The following is a 15,269-nucleotide window of genomic DNA, read 5'->3' as shown; positions in this document are numbered from 1 at the left end:
TAAACGTACCTCTATGAGCTCAACACAACGTTATCCTTTATAGCTTTTAATTAGTGTTGTTAAACTGTTCTGTTGCAAAAAAATGAGAGGAAATTCAGAGAAGCCCAGCACAAAAAGGGCTGTGGAGAGATTGCCTTGTAAGAAAATTAAACAGGAGGTAAATATGTACAGCTTAGCTAAATGGCAACTATGTGAGGAAAATAACCATCTACCAGCAGCTGTACAAGGGAACATAACTAGGAGTGATGGGACGAAATCAACGGAAAGAAAATTTAAGCTGAATATTAGAAAAAAACCCATCCTGACCACAAGAACTAATAGACTGTGGAACAGTCCCTACAGGGAAGTGGTGCAAACGCCTGTTGGCGGACTCTGAAACTACACCAAAGCACTGGGAAAGGTATTGGATGGAGCTAACTTACCTAGCCCCTATGGATGGATTAGATGACCTAATAGCAGGGCTTGAAAAACCATTCACCCACACCAGCTGAGTGGGAAGCCTGCCCTGTTGAAAAGGGATATATATCAACTACTTCAAAATCTAAGCTTTCTGAGCATGTTAATAGAGATCACAAGAAATTAAAAGCCAGTCTAGTTCTTATGCTTGTGAAGGTAACCATGTAAACATGAACCACCTGTGAACCAATGCAGTACCATCCTCCTGAGTCTGCAGCACACACCACCAGCATCTTTCCTGCTGCTAAGACCTTTGCCAAGTAGCAGGCACGAAACTGACACGACTCATCAGTTTCACTGCTGATATTCAGATTCATGTCAATTTCATACTCCAGAAGCTGCGGGCTTGGTAAAACGCCTTGGGCAGCAACACAGGTAAGCACTGGAAGCAGATACTGGGGAGGAGTAAAAAACAAACCAAACAAAAACAAACAGAAGCTGGGGAAGGTCTAATGGACACCTCCTCCTGGGTGACCCCAGCAGCAGACAACAAGCACCAGAGGTAGAGAAGAAACAGAAGGCACCTTCCCCTTTCTAGCAGCTACAAGAGTGCAAAGTTCCAAATTTATAAGACCAAGTTCAGCATCTTCTTAATTCCTGGTATCTGGTGTCAGGACAGCCAGGCACTTTTCCTAGACCTCACACACGAAGCTCTTTTCTCATCTCACTCTACTCATCTTATGTATTTACCTCTGAATTAGGAGATGTCTTAAATGTTTCAAGATCCGCCTAATAGGTCTTCTCCATCCCTAACTCTATAACCATGCTATTTTCCCCCACGCTAACTTTGTAGAGCGAATCTTCTTGTTGCTGTTCTTTACAACTTTAAATGATTCTACTACCACCAGTAACTGAGATTACACAATTTAGGTGCATTAAACAAATAAAGTTACTGGGCCGTGATCTTACAAATGTTGACACATAAGCACTGTTACTGCTATGAATAATTCCAGAGAAATCAACGTTGTAAATTCCAACAAAGATTCCAGCGATTCAGATTCTGATAAAGATGCCAATCACTGTGTACAAGTCCCTCCTACTTAGCCACACATGACTATCATTTCTGAAAATAATCTTGCTACTTACGAGGCAGCTATTGTTTTGAAATACTAACAGATTTGCCTGCCTGACCAATATTAGGGACTTACAATAATGATTCCAAAGCTGAAAATATGATCCTGTGAGTCGCTGAGGACCTCCTGCAAGGTGCTGAGTACTTTCCGCTCCCATGGCCACTTAACAACCAGAGTCAGGCTCTACAGTCTTACTGTAAGACAATTTCTATTATAAACCTGGTTTTGATCCAACTCTAACTCAAATTAGAAATTCTCAAACCTGAAATATTGCATGCTTCATTTTACTCCAGAGAATTTGGGGAAAGATAAGGGTTAATCAGACCAGCAGGTTTATAGTTAAGAGTCTGAAAAAAATAGTATTCCTTTTATTTTTGAAAATGGTTCATTTTTTGTCTGCTCACAACTCAAGTAGATTGGCCTAGTCCATGCTTACTTAAAAATTATTTTCACATTTATCCCCAATGAAAACCAGGACTTTGGATGACTTAACTTTTTAGAGTGCCTATTCTTTGGAAGTTTAGTTATTTTTCCACTAACAAAGTCTACAGGCATCCTGGCAAAGCAAATGCCACCTGCTTCATATATCCAGAGAGCAGGGAAGATAGACAGACACATACAGATATTCCAGAGCCCAGTGGTTATAGCACTGACCTGGTAGGTGAAGATAAAGGGTCGAGCCCCTCTGGTCCAATCACTGTTTAATTACTCATGCAAAGAGGAACAGCTTCGAGAGGAGAGATTGAGGCAGCCCCACATCAGACTCTCCCATAGCTCAGTGGTTAGCACACCCTAACCCTCTTCTCCCCCACTCAGGAAGAAGAAAGTGAATCTTCGCCTCCCGCATCCCAAACAAGTGCTCTCTGCACTGGTCTAAAGGTATACAGTGGGCCCCACCACCTCTTCCCAATTTTGTGCAGTGCAGCAGGTGTCTAACTCATTCCTGCAAGAACCTACTTGGGCATGATCATTAGCAGAGGTAGGGGCCTCCCTGCCGCCTGGACTTAGGTCCCCGGATTAGTGGATCACATTCTGAGGCACTTTCCTCCCCTGCCATGTACTGTACAGGTAGCCGAGGCGCCTACCTCAGGCTTTGTGGATCACAAAGCTGTTCCTGGGATTTTCTAGGTGCCTAAAAGTTAGTCCTCCTGACACTGAGCGTTGCAATGCCCAAGTCCCTTCACGGATCCGGGCCTTATGGTCTAATTTAAGGCAAGATGTGACAAGTGGATGCAACGATCAGAAGGAGGGTGGGTAACAGTGACAGGAAAACATAGTTACATATACATCAAGAAGAAAATTTCAGTGACCCTTTCTGGCTACCTGCCTCTAGTAGGCAGATTTAGCAGAAGTTGATAGAAGCGGGTCTTAGTTATTTAACCTACTGAATTTTCACTCCTAGTCTTTATAGACACTCAAATTTCTGAAAACAGACAGGAATATACAGAAAGAGCTAATCAGAAGAATGGAATATTAACATACTGTACAAGATAAATAGCATGTTTGTGGCTGCTTCTGACTTCACTGCAAGTATAACTGGAGGCCAAATACTGCTTTATTTCTCTCCTGCAGAATCCAGCAAAGCCACTTGTTTGTGACTAAACAGCTAAACTACCTTATTCAATGCAGGATGCTGTTCCCTTACTTTACGCAGCTTTTTCAGCGCTGCCAACAAAACAATGTGCGTGAGATCCACAGGAGTTTCATTTTTTTGTATGTATCCATCTACGTTTTGTACACTGCGGGGTCTGAAGTTTTCTACTCCACTGGTGATGCAACTATCAAAACACCACAGAAAGTACTGGAGTCTTCCATAAATAACGGCAGAGAACTACACTGCTGCAACATTATGTTTGCACATTTCAGAGAAAAAAGAAAATAAGTCAAGAAATGCGAAATGTAAAACTTGCACAATATTAACTCAGTCAAGAGGGTTTATGTTTTATAACATATACTGTTTAATACACTATAAAAATACCATCAGCTTGAAATCTAGTCAATTTTCTAAAACCTGAGTTAAAATTAGTTACTGATATGATAACTGCCCGAGTCCCCTTTCAAATTTTTTAGTTTTATAATCACACTTTTTTATTTTACAAAAAAATTTCTCTCTGCACTGTTTCTTTGTGAAAGATGCACACATATCAAGGAAACTGATTACATACAGACAGCAATGAAATTGACCAAACACTAAGACAAAATTGGAGATTTTTTCAGTATACTTGGGATATTTGACATCTTAAAACCCAATTATGCAAACTGCTCCATGCAGGCACCATCCCTAGACCTACACACAACCCTGCAGAATTCAGCCACAGGGTATACTGCATGGCAGCCATGAAGGATTGGATTGTTAGATGTTGCTTGTAACAATCAGTACAAAGTTTTCAGACAGAAATAAAATCTTTAAGTGTCCCTTTACAAGGAAGGCTTAAGAAATACAAGAATAGCAGCACTACATATGTGCAACCTAGCCAGGTTAACTTTTGTATTTCACAACCTGGCGATTTGAAATGTGTGATCTTAATGTTACATTAACATCAATGTTTTGCATTTAATTAATGTCAGCATTAACAATCCCAATTAGAGTTTGAAGTTCAAATTATTTGTAGCAGATTCTATTACATGGGCTCAGAAATGATTTTTCAATACTTAAATGTAGACAGTAAGTCATACTCCCACTAAACCACGTATTCCTTCTGCTCCACTTTTAAGTGCTCATTAAACTCCTGTGTCTTGAGCGCTTGCAGCTCTATTTGGTATAGCATTTCAGTAGTTTCCAACAAAAAAGCAACTTCAGCAATAATCTCTGATCTTGTGTATTGTAGTTCTCCACCCTGAGCAAGCCGGCATCTCACACGTGGAAGAGAGGAAGGATGAGCTTGTGGTGAAGGCATTGGTCTAGGATTTTAGAGATTGGGGCTCAATCATCCGCTCTGCCACAGACTGCCTGTGTGATGTTGGGCACTTGAGTTCCTTTTTCTGTGCCTCGGTTCTCCACCTGCCAAGTGGCAATACCACTCCCCTACTTCACAGGAGTGTTGTGAGGATAAACCTGTTACTGGTTGTCAGGTGTTCAAATACCGGTGTTAAACACCACAGAAGGTCTTGAAAATAAATTAATTCTGAAGGAGCTAATGGAGGCAAAGAAAGGGCAGATCCAGATGTCTTCACCTAGGAACTCAAAGCCTAGAATTCATGGGATTAAGTTATCAGCATTGTCCATTAACTCCCAAATACAAATGTTTAAGGATAAGAGCCTTACTAAGGAAGGGCTGCAGCAGGAAGAATTTACTATATTGACAAGTCACACATCATGGGGGCTGGTGATTGAATCATTATGAAACATGAGATGTTGGCTAGTGGTAGAGCTTACTGGATAGACCAGTGTTCCAACCCAGCATAAACACCTACATTCGGAGTCAAATCTCAAAGCAGACATGCCTGACAGATAAAGGCAGAGGGTGCAAAGCCGGTGAAATGGAGACTGAGGAGATTTTGCACAAGTTTGCTTTGCCCTCATTCATTTCAATAAACGGGGGACAGAGCCCAAAATGAGTGGAACCAGCTGCTTGCTGCTCTCAGCTGTGAGATTTGTCTTGTGTTTGAATAATCAAGGCTAGTACTGTAACAAGGGATAGAGGAAGGATGGTCCAGTGGTTAGGGCTAGGGAGACAGGTTCAATTCCTCTGTGACCTTGGGCAGGTCACTTAGTGCCTCTATGCACTTCAGTTCCCCATCTGTGAAATGGGGATGATCATACTTCACAGGGCTGTTGTGAGAACAAATGCATTCAAGATCATGAGGCACTCAAATACCACAGTGATAGAGGCCAGGTAAGTATGAGAAAGGAGAAAGGCTTTTCCCTACAGCACTTACAGGCTCTGCAGACCTGAGCTCTTCTGAGATCAGTGTACAAAGTTTTTGAAGTCAAATCTTGGGAGACTCATCTAGCCTTTGCAGAACCAAAATCTTTACTTTAACCACTAAGCTGAGTTTCCACTATATTGCAGTGTGCTGAGCCCGCGGGTCACAACAGCGCGACAGCCCTGCATAGGAGAATATACAGAACAGCTACGTCATGGGTATTTCATGGTTTCCAGTGGTCCAATACCTATTCATAACTTCCTGCGGTTTGCGCTCATGGGCTGAACTGGCCTGAGGGTTATTTCTCACTGTATTGTATCATCTTGGCTTTGCTCTCCCTCCCCTGCACTAAATACAGGCAAATTGTCTAGAGTGTTACCTCATATTTACTGTGTAAAATAGACTTGTTCTTCTGTTGGGGGGTAATTAACTCAATTTGTGACAACTAAAAATTTCAACAACCAGTCCAGACTTCTCACCAGTTTTTGGCAGTGGCTGTGATAAGGCTGCCAGCAAATTGTGGCCACAAGCATCAATTGTTTCAGCAAGGAAACTTCAGATTCTCCAACCAGGTTCCTCTCCTGTTATATCTGAGCTCTACTAGACAGACTCGGCAAATTTTCAGCTTCCCCGACTGTGCAGTTCTCTCACCTATACCAGACAAGAGAGGCCGTATCCCGGAAGAGGTATACCAATTGTATGCATTAACCAGTGGAATGGCTCCAAAATACACACCATGCAGCAATCTGCTCAAGAATTCAGTGCCAAATTATTTGCAATGAGAGGGCACTATTTCCATCTTTGCTGGGCAAACAAAGATGGGGAGCAGAGTGAACTGGCTGCCAATACATTCACATACCGCAAACCTTTACTACAGCAAAGCCTCACACTGCTTCCAACTCTCACCCTCAATTCCTCTCCGGATCTTCTTTAGTCTCTGCAAAATATACTTTCACTGAAGCAGTATGTCCTTTTCTACTCCTCTCCTTACCCTTTACCCTCTTCACTGCTGCCTCCCTAAATCTCCAAAAGAGTTGCGAGGATGGCCAAAAAGAGGGATGCCTAACTGATTCGGGATAGACCCAGCCAGCCAATACAACTGATAGAGCAGTGGTCCTGCTTCATTACTGCGTTCACACACATGGGTCAGAATACCACCCAAACAGCTCCAAACTGTGACTTGCACTTCAGTGTTCTTTGTACCACAACTCTGCCCATTGGAGTGATTTTGTTCTGTATACTCATCCTATGAATCACCTTTCCCGAATTACTCCCATTGTGTGTATCCAGAGTGTAGGTTTGCCCTGTAGGGTATGTCTACACAGCAAAGAAAAACCCCTGGCTGGCCCATGACAGGTTGGAGGGGAGACGGGGGGGTTCATCTGTGTGTAGATTTCTAGGCTCGGGCTAAAGCCCAGCTCTCGAAACAGCCCCACAGCCCGAGCCGGCTGGCATGGGCCAGCCACAAGTTTTGAAGGAAAAAGATACTTGAAATCTTAACTGGTCCATTGGCATTCTACTGGAACCAAAAAGAGCATTTAATGCCATGAGCTGGCAAGGGAATTAAAAAAACGGAGGGGGGGGGAAGAGGAGAGAGAAACAACCAAACACATTAAAACATTAAGCATCCGACTTCAATCCACAAAACCAAATTCAATATTAAGGCAGAAATTCTGTCCCTAACCTACACAGTGTGCCTAGGTATTGGAGAGAGCTCCAAATAGATTATACAGACTGAAATAAGTAGACATAACAGACAATTTCGAACCCATCTCAGAACTTCCTTACTACTATGGTTTTAAATTAATTCATTTGCATGTCTATTTGTATTATAGGCCCCAACCAAAATCATGGCCCAGTTGTTCTGGGCGTTGTATGGCACACAGTGGAGATAGTCATATCATTACACAGTAGAATTCCTAAAGAACTGCTAAGATTTTAAATCACACGTGAAAGAAAAATCTTAAGAGAGACATCCTTTAGCCAAGGTAAAAGAGTTGTACCTTAATTTTCTGATGAATATGCCTTAGTGAGTCTGCAGTACCCATGTCTGCATCATCAGGGATACACACTATATCTAATTTCATCTTTGTGTCTAGGTTTAGCAACTTCTGGACTTCTTTGGTTGTAACCACAATGACCTCTGTAGTAGGAAGGAAGAGAAGGGTGAGGGGAAAACAACAAGGCAACAAATATTCATGTATTCATCAATCCAATGCACAGGATACACACACACTTGCAAACTTTCTCCAACTTCCATTGTGCTCTATGAATGGATTTAGTCCTTTAACAGAGCTCTTCAAATCCAAAAAAATGAGTTCCAGATTAATAAATTTCACAGAACTAGAGGATTAAGTTTTTGACTGACATGAAAGTAACCTCTTGTACTTTTTTTTCCCCGTCATGAGAGACATGACATGGAATTGAGAGGGGAGCAGGGTACATTTCCTGGTACTGTTAGCAAGCAATTTACCGTATATACTCGTTCATTAGCCTGTTTGTTTATAAGCCGATTCCCCAAGATGGCTAGGTAAAAATACCAAAAACTGTATGATCCTTTCATAAACCGAGCCTATATGTATGAGGAAGCAAACAATAATTTCGCCGCTACTCATGAATTCTGTATTATTATAACAAAAACAGTTTTTTCGTTATATTACATTAAAATAATTCTAGCAAAACTTTTGAGTGTTTCTTGTGATGCCAGCTTTTAAAATATAGCAGGGGTTGGAAAACTTGGCTCCCGGCCTGTCAGGGTAAGCTGCTGCGCGGGTCGGCACGTTTTGTTTACTTGGAGCGTCTGCAGGCACGGAGCCCCTCAAGTAAACACTCCAAATAAACAAAATGTCCCCAGAGGCTTACCCTGACGGGCCGGGAGCCAAAGTTTTCCAACCCCTGCTATATTTTAAAAGCTGGCATCACAAGAAACACTCAAAGGTTTTGCTAGAATTATTTTAATGTAATCTAACGAAAAAACTGTTTTTGTTATAATAATACAGAATTCACGAGCAGCGGCACAATTATTGTTTGTTTCTGCATATTCAACAACTTTAAGTTTGAATGCTGCATCATAAGAAGACCTTTTTCTTCTGATTTCACCGTTGTTCATTTTAAATACTAGTATGAAAATAGTATATTATTATTATTGTAGTTATAGATTTTGTAAGACTTTATATAGGAATGTCACCTACTTTATCACTCAAATTATTATTGTTCTTTGTTTATTTCAAAACAGCCCTGTAGCTTGGCATGTCTGTAGGGATAACAGGCTATTTCAATTTTATTAGAGAGTCCATCGATTCTGCACATTATATTTTCATATTGGCTCGAGACTTATGCGGTCCATTTCAAGCCAATCTAGTTCGCTAAACAAAGCCTTTGCAACTTTAAAAGGCTGAAGTATTGACATCAATAAATGGGTCGGCAAACTTTGGCTCCCGGCCTGTCAGGGTAAGCCGCTGGCGGGACGTTTTGTTTACTTGGAGCATCTGCAGGCATGGAGCCCCTCAGCTCCCTGTCGCCGCGGTTTGCCATTCCCAGCCAATGGGAGCTGCAGGAAGTCGCACCACTTCCCGCAGCTCCATTGGTTGGGAACGGCGAACTGCGGCCACAGGGAGCTGAGGGGCACCATGCCTGCAGACGCTCCAGATAAACAAAACGACAATGTATAAGATATTCAATTCAATGATTCCATAGGAGTTTAAAATCATCAAATTTTTGTGTAGACCCGTTTATAAGCCAACCCCCGCTCTTTGATGCGTCACTTTTTTACCAAAAATATTTGACTTATGAACGAGTATATACGGTATTTAAAATACATGTCTGATAATGTCTCTGACACCTTGAATAATCCCTGTCTTAGTGCATCTAAGGATCAGTAATTTTAGCAATGAGGGATACAGAGTTAACTTTCTTCCCCTACCTCTCAAGTTGCACAGCTCATTCTAGAGAAACACCAAACGTGCTATTAGAGACAATAGTTAAATCAACTCTCCTAGCACCTGCCTGGGAGGGAAATGGAATAGTTTGACCTAGTACAACACAGTTGGGCTCAATCTAGATAGGAAAGACAGAAAGGACAGTGGGGGATGGAGTGGTATGTGGGAGCATTAACAATGCCATGGAGCTACAGAGGGAAAATGAAGACTACGATGGTAAAGTACTTCAGGTAAGGGAACAAACATTATAAACAAAACATCAACCCGCAACAGGCATTTACTACTGACACCCAGGAATGAAGGACAGAGTGAAAAGCAAAACTTCTTGAAATTAGTCTTGAAATAGATAAAACATAAAATACTGTACGCCTAGGGACTTTCCCAAGACTTACGGTAGGTAACAAACACAACCAGACATGCACCAGAAATGTCCCCAAGTTATGAAAGAATGATCCAGTATGAAAAGACTAACCAAGGAAGCCATCCTGGATTGACTAATTAATGAGACAGAGGAAATAAATGAACACATGGAACAATAGGGCAGTTTGGTACCGCTGACGAAGAGCTACTTTTCAAAGTTGATTTATTTTGTTTACTAGAATTATAAAACCAATGTGTGAAGGGAGCATGGAATTGCAATTGATTTTATGTAAAGCAGTTGCTACAGTGTCCTAAAAAAAACCCTCTCAAAATCAAACGAAACTGCCTTGAATTCAAAACTGGCTAAAGGACCTAAAGAAAGGAAAATGATAAATGGCAATGTCTTGAGTTGGGGGGGGGGGGGAAACAGCCAGTGGAGCAGGGGTTGTTAGTACATCCAGTCTTATTTGACATTTTTATTAATTGTCTGATTGGGGGAAGACATCAAGTTACTGAAATTCATATACTGAGACCTGTGAACACTGGCAAGAATAGAACAGTGATATAAAGAGACCTAAACAGGCTGGAAAGGTTAAAAAAAAAAATCAATACAGAATTAAAGTATGAGAATATAATTAAGGTTAAGATTTTGTCATGGTTCTTTTTAGTAAAAGTCACAGACAGGTCACGGGCAATAAACAAAATTTCACAAAAGCTAAAACCTGTCTGTGACTTTTGCTGCTGCGGCTCCGTGGTTTCCCCCAGAGGGAGCTGTGGGGTTCTCCCTCTGCCTGTGTCAGCTCGGAGCTGCAGCGGGGGCCCCCCTCCACCCACGGCAGCTGGAGCTGCAGGGTGACCATATTTCCCAAAGAGAAAATGGGACACCCCCAGCCACTCGCCCAAGGTGTGTCCCCCCATGTGAGGCTGTCGCCCATCGCTGGAACCTTGCAGGGGGCCCCCCATCACTGGAACCCTGCCAGGGCCCTGCTGGACGGCAGCACTTGGGGCTGAAGCACAGAATGTCCCAAAGGTCTCTAGAAGTCACGGATTCCATGACCTCCGTGACACAAACGTAGACTTAAGTATAATTAATGCCAGACAACATGGTTTTATAGAAAAAAGGTCTAATCAAACAAACCTGATTTCATTTTTTGATTAAAATAGAAGTTCAGTTGATAAAGGCAATTTTGTAGATGCAACATACGTAAACTTCTGTAAGGCGTTTGACTTAGTACTAGATGACATTCTGATTTAAAACTAGCATTGTACAATATCAATAAAACACACGTTAAATGGATTAAGGACTGGCTAGCTGACAGATCTGAAGTAGTAATCATCAATTGGGAAATCATGATTGAAGGGGATGCTTCTAGTGGAGTTCCGCAATCATCAGTCCTAACACTATTTAACATTTTTATCGATGATCTGAAAGTAAATAAAAAATCACTGCTGATAAAATTTGTTGCTAACACAAAGATGTGCAGAGTGGTAAATAATGAGGCGGATAAGGCAGTCACACAAAGCAATCTGGATTGCTCAGTAACCTGGGCCCACCTAAATAAAAGTCATTTTATTACAGCCAAATGCAAAGGCATACAACTAGGAACATAGAATGTAGGCCATACCGACAGACTGGGGAACTGTATCCTGGAAAGCGATGACTCTGGAAAGGATTTAGGGGTCATAGCCGATAAACAACTCAACAGAGCTCCCAAGGCAATGCTGTGGCAAAACGGGCTAATGCAACCCTTGGGTGTATAAACAGGGGAGTAATGAGGAAGAATAGAGAGGTGATTTTACCTCTATCTACAGCACTGGTGAGACAGATGCTAGACTATTGTGTACAGTTCTGTTGTCCACATTTTAAAAAGGATGTTGAAAAACTGGAGACGGTGCAGAAAAGAGCCACAAAAGTATTTGAGAGATGGAGAAAATGCCTTACAGTGAGAGACTTAAGGAGCTAAATCTCTTTATCTTGCCCAAAAGATTGAGAAACCACTTGATTACAGTGTATAAGTACTTTCCTGGGAAGAAAACAACAGGTACTAACAGGCTCTTTAATGTAATGGGAAAAGACAGAACAAGAACAAGTGGTTGGAAGTTGAAGCCAGAAAAAAAATCAACTTAGAAATTAGACACAATTTTTTAAATAGTGAGGGTGACTAACTACTGGAACAAACTACCAAGGGAAGTAGTACTTCTCCATCTCTGGATGTCTTAAAATCAAGATTGAATGCCTTTTTAAAAGAAATGCTTTGGTCAAGTACAAGATGTTGGGCTCAATGCCTGGGTAACTATATGAAATTCTATGGTCAGACTAGATCTAATTGGTCCGTTCTGGCCTTTAAATCTATGAAACTATTAAGTAATTTTAAAACATTAACATTGGAAAAATATGAACTAATACAGATGGAAAAAAATAATCTAAAAAACTAAGTGGGTAAAAAGCAGAGATAATGACAATTTACAAGTATATGAATGGTTTCCATGAAGCAGGAAGAGGAATTATTTAGGGTGCTACAAAGGGTATCATTTGGAGTAATGGATAAAATTAAGGAAAGGAAAATATAGGCTGAATATGAGGAGAAACTTCCTGTTTGGCTATGGAACAGTCTCCCGAGGGATGGGATGGAAATCCCATTGCTTTGCACACTTGAAGGTAGAGGGAATAAAGCCATAATAAATACTGTATTATTAGGCTTGGAAGGATTCGAGTCAATTCCACCATAAACATACAACTTGACAAAACACTTTCCCATTGACAATAATAGCCATTTACAGCTAGCTAGGCAAAGTAAGACAAATTCTGCTTGAGAACTTATAAGAGTTTGATTTAAGATATTTACTTTGTATATTTTGACATGTGATGTTGACAATTTGTTTTTTAACAGTTATAAAGCTTTAACTTTTGGAATCTCAATGTCTACTGTCATTAAGTAGTTATTGTCCGGCCCCCATCATTTCTCACAATTGTTTAAATTTAAATTGATAATTACAGTTTAAAACCCCTAATTTTACAGAACTGTAAACATTAAAATAAAAATCTAAATTATGGTTACAAATAAACATCCATATTATCCATGAAAATTATAAGTTATACAAAAAAAAATAAACACTGAATTTCTGCCAAGCCTGTGTGTCATGTAGAGAACTACCCTGCACTGACAGCAAAATGGGTAAATTAACCTATGGGTTAGCAACCGGCAATCTCTCACCTTCAAATCCAATTCGCTCTAACAAATTTAATGGGTACCAGATTAAAGGTTTGTTGCCTACTGGCAGGAGAGGCTTAGGGATGCTGGAAGTTAGGTCCATCATTCGGGATCCTCCACCAGCCGCCATCACCACTGCTTGAAACTCCATCTTTACAAACTGCACCTGCAAACATAGGGTGGTTTTAGCACCACAGAATAAAGCTTTCAACCCCTGCTCATAATCACCCAAATGGTACCAGAACATTTCAATTCAAAGCCCCCCACTTGGGGGAACTATTCATTCCCCAATACCAAATCAGCCATTCTTCCTTGGCAGATTTGAGACAATAGTTTTCTGACGCTCGAACATTAAAAATTAAGTTAAACAACTCACAAACATGTAATGAAACCTCAAATACCACCACACGCTGAGATCTTCAGCGTAGGGAGAGTCAAGAACGGTTTAGGCCCGTATGTGTTCAAGAATTCAGAATACCAGTTTCTGCCTGGCGTGAACATACGATGTCAAGGAGCAGGGCTGCTACCACGTGTAGAGACCCACAGCAGCAACAGGTGCTGTGCGAAAAGCGATAGTGCCATGGTTACCCCGTAACAGCGGGCCAGCAGCACTGGACGGACGGACAACCCCTCCCCACCCGCCAACACAGGCCCCCGGGGCCCACCCGGGCAAGTCTCACAGTGCTGGGGTCCCCGGCGACGCCGGCACCGCCAAGGATGGCAACTGTCACAGCCCCGCCCCCCGGCCGGGACCAGCCCCTTGCGGCGCGAGCAGAGCTGGTCCTGGGCAGGGGTGATAACTGCGGCCCCCTCCCCAGCCAGGGGGGCCCGGCCCGGGGAGGGGACCCGCCCCCCCCCCCCGGGCCGGGCCGGGCCGGGCCGGGCCGCCCGCTTCGTTACCTCAGGTACCGCCTCTCCCGGCTTCTCCCTCCCGGGACCCTCGCACTGACAGGACAGCAATGGCGGCACCGGCAGCTACTGCGCCTGCGCTGCGGTTACCCAACGAGCGCCGAGAGAATCGATAGCTGGCCGGTAACTACGGGGGGAGGGAGAAGGGAGGGGGTGAGCGCCGAGCTATAGATCCCCCAGGAGAGACTGCAGCAAGGACAGAGGGGGAGCATAGCGTCATCGATCCCCCAGCACCAAGCTGCGGGGAAGGGGAGGAGCACAGAGTCATCGATCCCCAGGCGCCTGCTGCAGAGTGCAGGCCTAGAGAGGGAGGAGGCCCTGGGGTGCAGACAGTGGGGGAGCACCAGGGGCAGCTCCCTGGCTGGGGGCAGAAGGGGCTCATCCAGCCAGCCCCCTCCAGTGGTTGGGCAGGGACGCACAGGCTGCAATAAAGGGGGGCTTTAAGGCAGCTGTGGCTCGTGGCGTGGGATCCCCCATGCAGAGAAACTCGGCTCGCTGACAGCGCCCGGATACTGCAGGGAGGGGCCCACACCTGGGTGAAGGGGACCCCATTTCCAGTCAAGGCGGGGGCTTCCTGGGCGGCTCCGTTTTCTAGGGTGTCAGAAGCAGCATGGGCAGCCCACACGTTCAAACCTCAGGCCGCAAGTGATCCTGAGATCGGCCAAGCCCCCAGGAGATTTGGGGGGTTCTTTCTTTGGCTGCTAGTTCCTGAGCTTTAGGGTCACATGTCGCTCCCATTTTTGAGCTTTTCTCCCCACACAGGAGGGCTAGAAGCTTGCCTACATTTTAAATGGGAGTTGAGATTCTCACACAATTCCAGATGCTGGGGCTTTAAGAAACCACCAAATACCACACTAGACAAAAGCATGTGGTCAAAACATGCTGGCGGCGTTGTTACCTCAACAGCACTATGCGTGTATTTCTCAGAGTGGAGAATATTCCCCCCCCCCCCTAAAAATTAAGGTTTGAGTTTGTCAGGAAATACTGAATAAGTGTTGTTAACATCCTCATTCCCTGGACTTTAGTCTTTGCTCCAAGCACCATTCATCACACTCAGCACTTGTTCCTCGGGGCACCTGTTGTCTGGTAAACACCTGATTTTATAGGGACAGTTCTGACATTTGGGGCTATTAGGACCCACCTGCCTCCCGATTATTCACATTTGCAATCTGGTCACCCTACTCCCCAACTGCTGTTATTTTTGTTATTTCCAAATTCCTATTTGACAAGTTGCATGTGGTATTGGAAATGTTTCGTGATCAGACAGGGCTCTGTTTCCAATTTGAGCTAAACCACTGAATATGGACCCCAGATCTCTTTCCTGGCATTTGAACCCCCCTTTCCTTCCAAGGCACTCCATTTAAGACGCATCTGCACTGCTGGATCAATAGAAACTATTTGCACAGATGAATGGTATTTTCAAGTCCAATCCAGTAGGGTTCTGGGAAAGCGCC

The 15,269-nt window shown here is 43.2% G+C and overlaps 1 protein-coding gene across 2 annotated transcripts in view; it reads right to left on the bottom strand.

Moving 5' to 3' along the window:
* EIF2B3 (eukaryotic translation initiation factor 2B subunit gamma) overlaps positions 1 to 13,918 on the bottom strand; it is a 148,093-nt gene extending 134,175 nt beyond the window's left edge. For both annotated transcript variants that reach the window (XM_034778512.1, XM_034778513.1), the window contains exons 1-3: positions 13,807 to 13,918; positions 12,910 to 13,072; positions 7,400 to 7,539 (exon numbers count right to left, since the gene is read on the bottom strand). In XM_034778512.1, coding sequence (XP_034634403.1) covers positions 7,400 to 7,539; positions 12,910 to 13,057 — 288 coding nt within the window. In that variant the 5' untranslated portion in view covers positions 13,058 to 13,072; positions 13,807 to 13,918. The remainder of the gene's footprint in view (positions 1 to 7,399; positions 7,540 to 12,909; positions 13,073 to 13,806) is intronic.
* Between the last annotated feature and the right edge of the window lie 1,351 nt (positions 13,919 to 15,269).

The sequence above is a fragment of the Trachemys scripta genome, chromosome 8 (assembly GCF_013100865.1).
Source record: "Trachemys scripta elegans isolate TJP31775 chromosome 8, CAS_Tse_1.0, whole genome shotgun sequence".
NCBI lineage: Eukaryota > Metazoa > Chordata > Testudines > Emydidae > Trachemys > Trachemys scripta.
Note: the sequence above shows the minus strand (reverse complement) of the source record. Positions and strands in the feature narration are given on the sequence as shown.